Below are 15,748 nucleotides of genomic sequence, written 5' to 3'. Positions count from 1 at the left end.
GAAGAAAAAAAAACCTTTGGAGTCAGTGAAGTTACATGCACCAAAATATGCAGAAAGTTTTTGAGTGTCTGTTTGCTCGAACAACCTCTGTGTCGCTCTCTTCAAAACTACAGATTATCTACTGTATGTCACAGAAGAAACACAAACCACGACACCTCTGAGGTGCTTTCAGCCGTTTCTCCTGGTGACGGCAAAGAAAAGCAGACATCGTTCATTATCATCATTATTATTATTCTGTAACATAAACATAAAACGATTCAGTAACACAGAAACAGCAGAGTCAAGTCACAGTCAGAGCTGTTTATGGACATGTTGATGTGAACCATGCCAACAGTCAGTTAACAGATATGTCAATGTTAAAAAAAACGACAAAAAAAAAAAACACAAGCTACATTCTGTGACCGCACATCAGATTAAACTCTGATTTGCTCTCCTGTCTCTGTCCAGCTTCACACAGAGCAACGTAACAGTTTCCTGTAACTAAGTTGTCGCCATAGACTCACAAAAACATAAAGCTGTTGCTCTGTGGGATGAAAACAAACTGCGCTCCACGGCGGAGCCTCCGAAAAACACCAGCAGCCTGTGTAACAAAACGGTTAAAGGTTAACGCTGCTGCTGCTGCTGGAAGAACACAAACAACAACAGCAGCAACAACCACCACAACAATAAATAAACAATCATTGCTGCATGTAAAGCAACGGTCGAGTGGCGTCTCTCCCAGATTCCTCCGGTTTGTGCGTTTGTAGTTTTGTCGTCACTGTTCGTTGTGTGATGAACCTGGCTCATCCTCCGCCTCTTAGAGGAAACAACTGATGGTTCAGATTCAAGTGAACAAACCCAGGACACTACACCTAGAAGCCAGAGTCTAAGTCAGAGTCTTAGATTTAAGTTTTGGGATCTTATAGGATGCACACAAACAGCAGTCTAGTCCTTTAAACTGAGGCTGAATCACTTCCTATAAACTGTGTTCATATTTTACTCTGACAGTGACAGACACGACAGTACACAAACCGTCCTGGCCCGTCTTTGGTGTGTAGTATGGACCTGGGACAGACAGTGCGAGAGGAGACACTTCAGGACTGTGTCTGTGGGAGCAGCATCCCTCTCCGTTTTATCAACCCTAGACTGGTTTATGTGAGGGACGAATTTGGCACTTTAGAGGACACCTGTCTCTCTGTCCTCCTCTGACCTGAGACACTACTCCAGCACTGATACATTGCCCTGTCAAAATAAAAAGCCACTTTCTACGCCAGTTCCCGGCCTTTCGCGGCAGAAAACAGCAGGGAGAGAGACTGGGAAAGGGCCGGGGGGTGGGGATGGGGATGGGGGGGGGGGGGCTGGGTACACAGACAGACACGATGTGGATTAACAGGGACAATCTGCAGTTCAATGAGGACGGAGGTGTGGAGTGGAGCTGGTCAGAATGAAAACCCTTTGTTCTCACCACCACATTTAAACAGTCAAACGAGCTCCTGCTTCATCTCCATCTCTCTGTAACTCGGTTGGGGGGGGGGAGGGGGGCGGGGGGGGCGGCTTCCAGGAGCCGGCGGTGGATGGTGGCTGGTGGGTGGGGGCCACAGGAGCGGCTGGATCAAGTGAGGCACTCTCAGCTTCAGACCAGCCCTGCGTCCTTGGCCATCCTGTAGAAGGCTCCTCTCTGAGCGATGAGCTGAGACGGGGAGTCGAACTCTGAGATCTCGCCTTTGTCCAACACCAGGACCCTGCAGGAGACAGAGACGGATCAGGACCCTTCTGTTCAAGATGCATCAGCACAACCAGCACCACCAGAACTACAAGTCCCACCAGTGCTGCTCTTCACAGTTTTATTGACAGCATCATCTTGTTTTCTTTAAAAAGGTATAATATGTAGGAATTCCCCCCATCTAGCGGTGCGGTTGCACATCTGAACGTATTCTTGATGTTGCATTCACGTGAAATCGGGCAGACGTCAGACAGACAATAGACACTGCATGTAACAGGATAAACAAGCGTCTATGTAAACAAGTGGTCCGCCAGCACGAGGCAAAACAATACAGGCGTGACAATATGTTGTCATGGTGATGTCATATTGTTTACCTGACCCACGTTTTACCGTCTTTCTCTCGTGGAGTAAAATGACATCCGGTTGGTTTGCCGACGGCCGTCTGCCTGACTGCACCTGAATGCAACATCAGTGCCTCCGTCCTTCCTCACACTACACAGTGGTGACAGTTTTAACAGGCCGAGCCGACAGCTCTGCTGAGTTTCCGTGGTTACCTACGTTCACGCTGCCACTCAACGTAAAAAATGGCGATGCAACATGGCCGCCTCGGTTCGGTGCGTCGCCCACTTATGTATTTGTAACGACTTGTAACAACTCATTCTAAGGTACCAGAAAGCTTTCATTTGTATGCGGCTGTGATTCCACTTCAGTGAAATACGTATTTATGAAAGACATTTTGATTTTTGCTAATAAAAAGCCAAATAAGTTTTATACTGGGGCTTTAAAGGGACAACGAGGAGTTTTGGAAAGCGAAGTGTTTTCACACTACATTTCCCATGAGCCTCTGCACGCACGGTGAAAATCTTGGAGCAGCGCAAGACAGACGTCTTGCCAAGAATGTTTTCATTCATCAAGAATGAAAGCCGGAGTTTCGAAGATGATCAGATACCGTCGTAGTTCCGACCATAAGCGGCGATACGGTGGCGTTATTCCCATGACCCGCCGGGCAGCGTCCGCAAAACCAAAAAGTAGGAAATGCTGGGCGAGTCGACCACTAAATAATGATAACAAAATAACGTGTGAAACGTAGATTCATCCACATTAATATGAGACTCTTTTATCACCAAATACAAACTCCTCATTATCCCTTTAAAGGAGACATATTACGCCCCTTTTCCACAAATTAAAATAGTTCCCAGGTGTCTGTGACATGTTTCGGTCAAAATACCTCAAGGATCAAACATCACATCTCTCTTTTCATCCGCCCTGTTCAGAACGGCTGGTTTCAGTGTCTGTCCCTTTAAATGCAAATGAGCCACTGCTCACCCCGCCCTCTCTACCGGTACTGGTACTCATTGATATAACATCACTCTGCTGGTACTCACAGGTAGGCGGGGGAATTATGTCAATTTGAGAACTAATGACATCATTGAATGACAACTGAGGGAACCGCTCTTAAAACCACATGGATTTCAACCTCAGGAGCCTGAAAATTACTGATTTTTTTGTCAGTTCTAACATTTTGGAAGAAAAGCCAAACACCCAAATATATTTTAACTCACTGAGTGCCAAAAACGTAATTTTACATTTTTTGATGATTATTGTTTTTTAATTACAAAAATAGAACCTCTAAGACACCTTATGTGAGAATTTGGGAACTCTATGAAAACTCACCATCTGACATTTTATCATAATTCGCTAAATATGCAATATGCAAAATATCTGAGAAAGAAGAGTTTGACTGGAGCACAGCCGCTCCGCTTTCACCCGCGAGGCTCCCACAGCTCAGAGCTGAACAGGACGGGGTAGTCCAGCCCGGTCTAGCAGTAGTTGTGTTATTGTTGTTTCGTAGCGCCCCCCATGGTGGTTTTGTGAATAGAACAAAAATATTTATCTTACATGAACCCTTTGACCCAGAAATGTAAGTGTCAGGAGAGCAACAGGCACAAACAGCGCAAATTTCATAAAAGACGCTATATCTCCATTTCTAGAAAACAAGCAGGGATTTTGATGAAAACTGGTCACTGTTTATCTTGGGATTGCTCAGGAACAGAGGCATGTAGAAATAAACAGTTTGTCCCCATTGGAAGCAGAAAGTTTCACCTTTTGAATGAGCCATAGTGTGTGTCCATAGCTATGATATAGAATACCCTATGGCTCTACAAAAATCATCAACAATGGTCTAAATTGCTGGCACCAGGATTAAAGCTTTGCGAAACAGCGTGACACTTGATGAGTTAAAAGGAGAATTCCGGTCATTTTTGACCCCTAAATCGTTGTCCTGATGGTCACCCAGTGTTGGGGGGAGCAGCAAAAAACGTGACAAAAATTGATGCAGGCAAACCGGAGTTACACCATGGCTAGACGGCGCTAGGGATAGCCACAACGCTAACATATGGGGGCAATTCTTTCAACCACAACAAACACAAAAAATAAACGATCGAGCAGTGCAGTGGTAATGTCCAAAATATCTCTGACCATTTATTTTTATAAAGAAATCATCACAACAAGGATTCTGTGGCGGGGAGAGCAGGCGCTCTGCGATCAGATAGTAATGTCTTTCCAGGATGTTTCAGAGTTCGGCTATCTGAGGTGAGTGACTACATGCAAAAACACAAAGTTTATACTGTTTATACTGTACACTATATGAGTTCAGTGGTGTGTCATAAGGATTCCAGTCATGTACCTTAGATATTTGATTGTTTTTTGAGTGTTTGTTGTGGTTGAAAGAATTGCCCCCATAGGTTAGCATTGTCGCTATCCCTAGCGCCGGGTAGCCATGGTGTAACTCCGGTTTGCCTGCATCAATTTTAGTTGCGATTTTTGCTCCTCCCAACACTGGGTGAGCGGACAACGATTTAGGGGTCAAAAATGACCGGAATTCTACGTATAATCTTTATTATTTCCTTTTTTTTATTTTTAAATTAATCCCCTCCATCTGTCTATTTTTCATTTTGAGATACATAAGTTAACACAATTTAATTGACCCTTTTTATATAAACGTGTACGTGTAAATGTGTAAGATGTCTGTTGTGTCTGATGTGTTCTATGAGAAAAATCAATAAAGAGAGTTGGAAAAAAAAAGAAAAGACCGGAATTCTCCTTTAAATAGCCTTCAAAACGTGATATTTCCGTAATAGGTTCCCTTTGAGATAAAACGAGCATGATGAGATGATACTAACGATACTAACACAGGACTGATGGCTCTGTGTGTGTGTGTGTGTGTGGGGGGGGGGTACCTGTTGTAGTCCATGATGGTGTTGAGGCGATGAGCTATAGTCAGGACGGTGCAGTCCTCGAACTGAGACCGGATTGTGGACTGGATCAGGTTGTCTGTCTCCAGGTCCACAGCTGCTGTGGCCTCGTCCAGAACCAGGATCTTGGTTTTCCTGAGCAGAGCTCTAGCCAGACACACCAGCTGCCTCTGACCCACACTGGAGCACACACACAAAGGTGGGGTTAAACTAAACCTGCACAATTACACAACCATAATAAGTGCAATATCCAAATCTCAGGGGCTACAATTCTTTTCCATAAAAAGGTAAAATGTTAAAATTGTTGTGTTGCGTGAACACTGCAGGTGTCGTCCAGGGCGTCTCTATAGCAACTAGAGAGATGCCAGTGACAACAAATCATAGTTTGAAGACATACGGTGACATGTCTGTTTAATACAAGACCCAACAAAAATCACATCTTCTGTTTGATGTATTATTCTTTTGTTTAACACAAACACTTGTTCATCCCTCTCTCTGTTAAACTCCTACAGTAAATGAGCAGGGGTGAATGTCTGGCGTCCTAGAGTGTGTGTTTGTGTATGAATGATGGCTATGACCAGCTCAAATGTTTTTTGCACATTTCTCCTCATTGTTGTCAGCAATTTACAGAGTTTTGATTTTTGTGTGTGTGTTATGCAGCAATTTTCCCTTGTTTCCAGGCCAAATTCCTCCCAAGGGAGACTGATAAAGAAACCTGATTTGACTTGACCATTCCAAGTAAAATCATAATTGCACATCACAATGGCAATCTGTCTGTTGCAGAGAGAGGGAGGGGGAGGAAGAGTGAGAGTTTTTCTTTCAGTTTACTGTTTTGTAAGCATATTTTTGTTCACTCCGATGTAAATGTATCTGCTGAGCATATGTTGCACTGACTTGTTTGTTCACATGCACAGAAATATTTGCAGATACACACACATGCTTTATCTTCCATCAATCTAAAGAATTCTCTGTTTTCTCTATTTTAGTATTATGGTAAAGCATACTAAAGATGAGAGTGCTTTGGTAATATGGTAATCAGGTAATATGAATGAAGTGTGTGCTGTTTGGAGCGATTTTGATAATGCTATATGTAGTTCTGGTTGCAGTGCTTTTATTTTGCAGGACATATGCGGTATTTTGCAGTTTGGGTGTGGTTTTGTGAATTGTTTTAAGTATTTTGATAAAACCAGGCTAGTTTGCAAAATTGGGTTTTAGCAATTGGAAAAAAAAAAACAGAGTTAGTTTTCATTTTTGACAGTACAAAAATAGTGGAATGGGATGGCCAGGTGTCGCATTTGTTTCAATATATCTGTCATTTTACAAAAAACGGAAAAAAGTGGTGGAATCAGCTGATACTACTATCATATAGGTGAAGTTGTGTTGAGAAACATGGGTAATGGTGAACATTTTAACATAGGGGTTAACATATCCTGCAGATGTCTCATGTGTCCAGTGAACCAGCTGTGAGGACGGTTATGAAGGCTTTTACTTTGAAGCATCTGTGCAGAAAACCTGGACTGACGATGATGAATGCAAAAAGAAATTGGACCTCAACTAAACTGACAATCACAGTGGGTACCCACCAGTAGGTGGGTGAGCTTATTATATAGTGGTGTGTGTATTTACATGTGTGGAGCATTGATACCTGAGGTTCTCTCCTCCTTCGCTGCACTCATGGCTGAGTTTATCGGGCAGACCGGACACGAAGGTCTTGAGGTGGGACAGCTCCAGAGATCGCCACACATCCTCATCAGAGTAGCTGTCGAAAGGATCCAGGTTCATCCTCAGAGAGCCAGAGAACAGCACCGGGTCCTGAGGAGAGAGAGGGGGGGGGGGGGGGGGTCGTCATGCAACAATAGCCAACCTGTGATCTCTGTTCCTCTGTGTCTTCTGTTCTGCGTACCGACCTGTGGGATGATGGTGATTCTGGAGCGGAGTTCGTGGAGGCCCAGCTGAGCGATGTCCACCCCGTCGATGAAGATGTGGCCTTCGGCTCCCTCGATGATCCGGAACAGTCCCAGAGTCAGGGAGGACTTCCCTGCTCCGGTGCGCCCGACGATCCCCACCTGGTGGACAAGGTTCAAGGTTCAAGGTCAACTTTGTAATCCTCAGTGATATGAAGAAATTCATGTGGTTGCACGCGTCACATGTCCAACATATAGATAAAAACACAACACACAACAACAAAACTGTCCTATACGATGCAAAAAAAACAACATAGGAAGGCAATCTAAAAAGAGGAGGCCCCTAAGAACAAGCTCCTTTCATGCAGACATACACATGACTTAAAGGTGTTCAGAAATGGCCATTTGTCCAGTTTGTCCCACCTCCTTCCATGAGTTTCCACACAAGTTGACACGAGTAAGGAAAACAAATTTGGTTGGGCGTTATCGAGCAGGCGGGATATTCAATGTTTGGGGCGAGACCGGGACGCAGTGTTTCGAAGGAATTTGATTGGATGTTGTCCAGCTTGGTGTGTGTGTGCGTGCAAATGTGTTTAACTAATGTAGCTAACTGTTAGCTAGCAGCAAAGACGGTTTATGAACCAAGACCCCCCATGATGAGTCAGCTTCCTGTATATACATGTCACGTGGGTTTCTGCACGGCCACACCTTTTTAGGAGACTAGAGGCAGCCTTGAGTGTATTGACTCCAGTGACTGTGGGGCGAAAGGATCGACTATAATCTGTGTTCACGTTCAATTTTCCCATTGAAGTAAATTTTGAACTCTTTTTTCACAAGCCACATCTCTTCTGAACATTTTGACACAAAACTTGCAATTTTCAGACGGACACATCAGGAGAAAATTAACTTTGTTCACAACCTGTCTCTGTCTCCTAGGATCTCCTAGGCAACGTCGAACAAACGGCCGCGAACTCCCGTGAAAATTATTTAAATAATTTTCGTCATGCTAAATATGACAGTTAGTAGTGTAAATATTTAATGTTATCATAAGAAAATATAAATATATCACTTTCACCTACCTACAAATTTTATAAATCCACACACACGTTCACAGAACAAGGTGGGGGGACGGTTGGCCACGCCCATTTAGGAGACAGGAAATGTATACAATTTCTATCATTGGAGCAGCCTCTCATGGAGTATCTTGGTAAATAGAGTATCTTTGCTAGTAGGCTAGCTACGTTATAGCTTGCTAACTTAGCTAGCGAGGCTAAGTGATGGACCGCAGGGATCTGGAAGAGGAGAGTGGAGTAGGATACGGAGGAGAGTTTTGTGTCGGTGGTGGTGGGCGAGTCTCCTCGTTTTTCTCAGGCGTTGACGGATGACAGATCACACACACACACACAGCCTCAGTGCAGTCATGTCCTCACCTTCTCTCCTCCAGTGATGTTGATGCTGATGTTGCGGATGGCCAGGTCCAGGTCGTGGCGGTAGCGCAGGCCGAAGCCTCTGATGTCAATGCAGCCATTGGTGGGCCAGCCGGGGGGGAGGGAGGACGACTCGTGTCTCCACTCGGCCTGGAGGTCAAAGGTCAGTTTAACAAACACATCCACAAAGGAGGAGCATCTGATGGTTGTCTAGATCTCTGATAGAAGAAGTTTCTATGAAACTGTTTGACGGATAACCAGCTTGAGAATCTCTGAGGTTCATATTATATCACTCAGCATGAGAAATAAAGACGTACACACTGATAGACAGAGTTCTACAGGAGTTACCAGAGCTGCTCCCCAAGCCTCTGAGTTTGATTAACTCATTTTGTCAGATGTCTAAAATAAGGTCGGTGGTTAAAACACAAGCTCAAGACAGTGTCATGTTTTATTACAGAGCATGAAACATTTACCTCTTTCTCCGTGTCGCTGTACTCTTTCACTCTCTCCACAGCCACAATGTTGGTCTCCACATCAGAGGACATCCTCACCAGCCAGGTCAGGGAGGCAGTCAGCTGCACATGGGACAGGACAGACAACCTCTAACTAACAGGATCAGGTCAAAACCCCCTTCCATCCACACATGGTCCTGGTTTCAGATGTAGGTTACATCCACATCGCTACATTTTCAGGCTAGAAATAACTGTGTGTTTCAGGAAACAATCTTCATCCAGACTAACAGACCTCAAAAAACACATATGTGACTAAGCATACATGAGCTTGTGGAAACAGGAAGCAGACTGTTTTCTCTGAAGCAGAGTTTTTCAGGCTATGTTTACACAGAACACGGTTACACGGTTCGCTTGCTCGCTGTGTGTCAGGATGCGGTGTTAGACGGGAAGATTTCCACTCTGAAAGGTGGTTTTACTTTTTTAAATGTTTTTTAAGCCCCAAAAACGGAGTCGCCGTCTAAACGAAAGGCACATCTGATATAATATTTTTGTCGTAAACAGAGCCTCAGAGCGAAGCAGGAAAGAGCCAGAATGGAGGAGTACACAGATAGCTTGTATGGAGTTTTTTATCTATCGAAACATTTAATAGTGGCTCACTCGGGTCCAATATCACATTAAAAGCCCCTGAAATGGGCATAATAGGTCCTCTTTAAAAACTCCACAGTAGGGATGTCACGATTACTTGTTTTCACAATTAATTGATTGTAAAGATTCTTAAATACCGTCACTCTCCAAAAAAGATTATGTTGGAACCATATCGGTAGATGTGGCGCCAAAGTAAAGGTAAACGCACAGATACTGGTCCATTTAAGTAACACTTAATTGATAGTAATTTAAATGTTAGCATGTCATTTGTATTTAAAATAAATAAATAAATAAATAAATAAACATAAATATAAAAGATGACAATTAATGACTTAAAGGGATAGTTCACCCAAAATTCAAATTTCACTCATTATCTACTCACCCTCATGTCGGCTAAGAGCTGTGAGAATTTTCAGAGTCCTCCGTTCCTTCTCTGAGTTACAGGGGGGGTCCGCGCAGCAGTATTTGTCCATATAATGGTTGTCAATGGATACCAACTTTCTTCGTCCAAAAAGACACACCAAAAAACATCCAAATACCTCCATACTGCTCGTCTGTAATGTCCCTCTTGTATTGAAGCCCCGACATGAGAAATTGTTCCGAAAAAATTAAATAAGTCTATGTTTTAAGCTTGTTTGTAGCGGAAGCTCCCAGTGTCTCAGTTCACTGCTCTTCCTGTGTCAGTGCAAATCTCACATGATTTGCACTGACCAGCGGAACAATTTCTCATGTCGGGGCTTCAATACCAGAGGGACATTACAGACGAGCAGTATGGAGGTATTTGGATGTTTTTTGGTGTGTCTTTTTGGACGAAGAAAGTTGGTATCTATTGACAACCATTATATGGACAAATACTGCTACGCCGAGACCCCCCGTAACTCAGAGAAGGGACGGAGGACTCTGAAAGTTCTCACAGCTCTTAGTCGACATGAGGGTGAGTAGATAATGAGTGAAATTTGAATTTTGGGTGAACTATCCCTTTAAATATTCCCCCACACTCCCCCGGGGTATTAATAACTGGTCCTATATTAAGAGATTAGTAATGTAATTATATTTTGACCATATTTGATTTTACACATTAATAGTGTTGTGAAATTTATTAGTGCATAATAATCGTGATAATCGTAACACCATGATTATTTCTCTGACAATAATTGTACCAAGAAAATCTATAATTGTGACATCCCTACTCCACAGTAGTGTGGACAGGAGATAAAATCTTACAAATGTTTTAAATGAAATGGTAGCAGTGTGGACCTATAGTCCTGGAGTCTCCATAAAAACCACCTTCTCTAGACACAGTCAGCAGGTTTCAGTTTTAGCTGAGAACAGACAGAGCCCTGACGTAGCTGCTGACAGCTCAGGTCAGACCTGGAGGCTGCTGACAGAGGTGAGGCCGGGTGTTTACCTGGAGAGCGTATGAGATGGACAGGCCCATGATGCCTGGACTGAGGCTGTCTCGTGCTATGACAGCAAACAAAGCAGCGAAGGACACAATGCAGTTCCCCACAAACTCCAGACGGACTGCGAGCCACCTGCACACACACACACACAGAGCCACCGACACTGAGGAGAAGAGAACCTACAGAGGGAAGATCACCTGGGAACAACCTGCCCTTGAGTCTTGAATCTTCCCGGACACGGCGACGCTCCCTTACCTGTTTGCCACGATGCTGGGGTAGTAGGCCTTCTGGTTGTGGTCCACCTTGTGGTCGCTCTCGCTGATGAAGCGCGCCTGTTCTCCAAAGGCTCTGATGACGGAGGTGCCCAGCAGCGTCTCGTTGAAGTGGCTGTAGATGGGTGAACGGCTGACCGACTCCAGACGCTTCAGCTGGCGAGACGACGCCACGTAAAACCTCTGGACGGAGCAGCGACAGGTGTGTGAGAGCAGGTAGAAACAAACGTTGGGCCTCATTCACCAACAGTTCTTAAAGGTATATTATACAACAGTTAGTTCCGACCGGTCCCAACCGAGCAATTTGATTGGACAAGAGACGTTCCATGAGTGCTGATATACAGTATAACAGCACTGCGACTTTTTACAGGCGTTATCACTCCGCTGTTCAGCTGGACAGCAGGAGCTAAGTCAGAGCCACGCTCCCCATACAGGAGCTGCCCCATCTCTCTGCTGCTACTACAGTTATGATGTGTGATTATCTGCGACCGAATCACACCCGTGCTGATATACAGTACAACAGCACTCCCTCTCCTGTGATATTGCTTAAATATGTAGGAATTCCCCCCATCTAGCGGTGCGGTTGCATATCTGAACGTATTCTTGATGTTGCATTCACGTGAAATCGGGCAGACGTCAGACAGACAACAGACGCTGCATGTAACAGGATAAACAAGCCTCTATGTAAACAAGTGGTCCGCCAGCACGAGGCAAAACAATACAGGCGTGACAATATGTTGTCATGGTGATGTCGTATTGTCTGCCTGACTGCACCTGAATGCAACATCAGTGCCTCCGTCCTTCCTCACACTACACAGTGGTGACAGTTTTAACAGGCGCTACCTGGAAAACTTTCTCCCCGAGCCGACAGCTCCGCTGAGTTTCCGTGGTTACCTACGGTTACGCTGCCACTCACGTAAAAAATGGCGATGCAACATGGCCGGATTCGACTTCAGTGAAATACATATTTATGAAAGATATATTTGATTTTTGCTAATAAAAAGCCAAATAAGTTACACACTGGGGCTTTAAGAACTAATTTGGTTTCAAGTCCTACTTGCACAGTTTTTATGAAGATTGTGGCATTCATGAATGTTTTCTTATCCAGGATTTGTTCTTAGCTAAGAACAAAATCTACGCACACACAAGAACACACTTACATACATTTGAGCTGACATTGTGCAAAATAATAGATTATTGCATTTTCTTCTGCCCTGCAGTTGTATAATATTATATTATAAAACGGAAAGGTGAAATCCGGCGATCTGATTGGTTGTTAACCGTGGTATATTGAGCATATACCACGGCTACTATTCGACCCAGCCCGAGCCGCATACCGATCCCTCCTAACAACATCCGACTCCGCTTCCTTTACACTACACCCCTCCTCCTCCTCCTCTCTCTATCTCTCGTTGGTCCGATTTGCATGAACCGCCAGCAGGGAAGTGAAGAGTGGGACGAACAATAAACAAATGAATTATTTTTTCTCATTGAGTCATAAAAAAAACACCCTCTTTCTATACCAAAAGCACATTTGAAAAAATAAAAAATAAAATATGGCCCTAATTGGACTATAACTGGACCACTGATGTGCATGTAAACGCTTAGTCCGACTAATACCGGACTTCTCCAAATCCGAATACCCAGATAATGTGATTGGAAACCGATTTTCGTCTGCACGTTTTCGCTTTAATGTGACTAAAACTGGAGTTAACCATGCATGTGCGCGTGCTTCACAACAGTAGAGACGGTACAAAGTGTTAAAACCTGCGCCTGGGTTGATGCCACAGTGCAACCAGCAAGAAGATGTGGAAGCCTGTGGAACTGTAGTTGAGAGTGTACGTGCTATCATCACAGCCCATCCAACACAGCCTATCTACCTTCGCGTCGGGCCGAACAACGCCCCTTAGCCGTGGTATAATGAGCATATACCACGGCCTGTCGTGATATATTGCTTAATTATTTAATTTATAATAATTTTCTTATCATTAATGATGTTTTTAGTAATTATTTTACAAATCATTGTGGTCTCTTAAAGCAGTACTTAAAGCAGATATCAGTGGAATGTTTTTGTTAATATAAGTCCTAAATAGTCCTATTTTCCGTCAGCAATCACTTACATGAAGTATTTCAGCCTAAACACGAGTCTCTCCGTCACTCTGCTCTGCTGTAACCCGAGGAGAAAATTTTCCTTGTGGGATACAAGTGTTATCCAATGAGGAGAGAGAACGGCATGAAGGGCTGTGTGTGCAGCCAAGGGATGCGCGTGAATGTGGTGACGTAGCACGAGGACCAATTGATGCCTGACAAGGGCGGGGGCTGCTAACTCATGGTGCGTTCAAAGAAACTCGTACTTTGTGTTTTTCCTTCCTGTGAAGTCATACCAGTTCGATCTGGTACGAGTTCACGGGTCGGAAGTTACGAGTGGCCGTTATAGGGAACTTTCACAGACAACAGGATGGTAAAAACACGAGCTACGGGTTACCTGGAACGCTACCAAGTCGTAGTTGTGACTTGAAGCTGTAACTTACGGTTTCAAAAGCCTGCCTTGAACGCAGCATTAGCCGAAACGGCCGTGAAGCTGATATCTGCTTTAAGAACCTTCATTTTTGGTTGAGTTTGGCGGCGCCAGTGGCCCAAAGCGGTAGTGTTTTGCCTGAAGGGAGACTCCATTTCCCATGAGCACTAGCGCGTCGCGCCGTAAACATCCTGATCTCCCGGTGCATGGAAATTAACAGAAGACGTCCAAACAAAGTTTCTGTTACCAGCGGATCATTTCTCAGTAAACACACATACACAATCCGCCGAAAAGGTGCTGCATTGCTGCTCCCTCCTCGTCGTGACTCGCGAAAGTGAAAGTGAAACTTAAGTGAGAGCCAGGTTCCTACCATGCTCCTCAAAGCTGCTTAGTGCCAGTGAAGGTGATACAGACCATAATGATACAGACCCCCTCAGGCCATGACAGAGGTGTAATTCAACCTGTTGTAAGTCGATGTACCATCACAAAAGTTATGAAAATATTATATGAAGGTTGAAAAGTTCCTTAGTGTTGGTTTAAAATAATCCTAGACATTGAAGTCATATCAGTTATGTTTATTGGGAATCACTGCGCCATCCAATAGCAATAAAGTGACTGATCATATGATATATGATAATATGATGATATTATCCGCCGTTACGTGCAGCGGCTGTCGTCCGTCTGCCGTCTGCCCAATTTCACTTGAATGCAGCATGAAAAATATGATTGAGTTGCTTGTGATATACAACCGCAACACTAGATGGGAGTAATTCCTACACAATGTACCTTTAAGAAGATATTGGTGAATGAGGCCCATTCATGTTTCACACTCAGTCCATGTTCAGAGACCCAACACTTTTAGAAAATGACTCACCTGCACAAAGAAGTAGAGAAGGCCGAGCACGGGGATGATGATGGCGACCAGGGGCGTAGCCACGAGGATGATGATGCAGCCTCCCATCACGTTGAACATGGAGCCCATGAACATCTTGAGGATGATGGGGATCATGGAGTCGATGGTGTCCATCTCTTTGGCAAAGCGGTTGACCAGGTTCCCGCTGGGGGTGCGCTCGAAAAAGGCCATGGGTGAGCGGAGGACGTCGTACAGCATGGACTGGTGGAGGACGCGGGACGCCAGGATCCCCCCCATGGACATGGAGAGGGAGTAACCGAAGACCGCCACACCTGCAAAGAGAGGGGGGGTTCACATGGGGAGAGGTCTGAATAAAAGACTTGTTTGGTTTACAGCTGAGGCTTCAGGACTGACTAAAGAGTTGTGCCAGATGATCTGAGGCAGCTTGTTGGTTCATAAAGTCTGAGATAAACTGGACAGAGCGTTTGAGGAAAACCTTCAGATCAGTGAATGGCAAATTATTTGATTTGGCATATATATATATATATATATATATATATATATATATATATATATATATATATATATATATATATATGTGCATAGAGAACGAACCATTGTTGATTTGTATAAGGAAGTTTTTCTTTTTTTAATTGCCCAATTGGGCGGTGGCAGAAAAACGTACAGTATGCAGTGTGCCACATGTTATTTGCTTGTTGTGTTCATACGCTAGCTGCTCTACCTTTCTTGTTGACCAAACAGCGCTGCCCTCCCTCTGTCATCTTCACTCGTGCTGATTTTTAAATTCAGCCACACACAAGTGAACCCTTGTTCACAGTATTGACTGAGTGAGGGCAGAGCAGGTTGAAATCGCACGTGTGTGTCTTTCAGAATAAAATCCCAATAGTGTCGGAAAATGAAGAGATAATCGTTTTTTCTTAGATTAGATACAGTACATTTTGTTTGGTTCCTAAATAGAAATCATGATTAAAATTCAATTAATTGTCCAGCTCTATTGTGTTAGTGGGGGGGTTGATTTGTTTGTGAGGACAGAGAAATATGTCTGTCTCAGAGTGTCTTCCTCACCCTGGGACAGGCCGAGACCGCCGTACACCCCCAGCCTCATCAGTCTGTTGGGCTGCGTGCCGTTGACCACGGGGTCGTCGGTCCACAGGCTCAGCCAGTAGTTGGAGAAGAGGGAGACCAGGTGATGGGCCAGGAACAGCAGCAGGCTGATGAGGGACAGAAAGATGCCGATGGCCTTCAGGTAGGCGCAGAACACAGACAGCTGGACCTGAGGATGTAGAGGAGACCAGAT

The 15,748-nt window shown here is 44.3% G+C and overlaps 1 protein-coding gene across 2 annotated transcripts in view; it reads right to left on the bottom strand.

Moving 5' to 3' along the window:
• Positions 1-1,363: 1,363 nt before the first annotated feature.
• Positions 1,364-15,748, bottom strand: part of abcc1 (ATP binding cassette subfamily C member 1 (ABCC1 blood group)) — a 45,625-nt gene continuing 31,240 nt past the window's right edge. For both annotated transcript variants that reach the window (XM_083978146.1, XM_083978147.1), the window contains exons 22-31: positions 15,517-15,724; positions 14,452-14,762; positions 11,043-11,242; positions 10,793-10,919; positions 8,761-8,862; positions 8,291-8,437; positions 6,864-7,022; positions 6,602-6,768; positions 4,942-5,136; positions 1,364-1,721 (exon numbers count right to left, since the gene is read on the bottom strand). In XM_083978146.1, coding sequence (XP_083834272.1) covers positions 1,613-1,721; positions 4,942-5,136; positions 6,602-6,768; positions 6,864-7,022; positions 8,291-8,437; positions 8,761-8,862; positions 10,793-10,919; positions 11,043-11,242; positions 14,452-14,762; positions 15,517-15,724 — 1,725 coding nt within the window. In that variant the 3' untranslated portion in view covers positions 1,364-1,612. The remainder of the gene's footprint in view (positions 1,722-4,941; positions 5,137-6,601; positions 6,769-6,863; positions 7,023-8,290; positions 8,438-8,760; positions 8,863-10,792; positions 10,920-11,042; positions 11,243-14,451; positions 14,763-15,516; positions 15,725-15,748) is intronic.

Source organism: Trachurus trachurus, assembly GCF_905171665.1.
Source record: "Trachurus trachurus genome assembly, chromosome: 8".
Taxonomy (NCBI): Eukaryota; Metazoa; Chordata; class Actinopteri; order Carangiformes; family Carangidae; genus Trachurus; species Trachurus trachurus.
The sequence above is the reverse complement of the archived record's forward strand: the minus strand, read 5'-3'. Positions and strand labels throughout refer to the sequence as shown.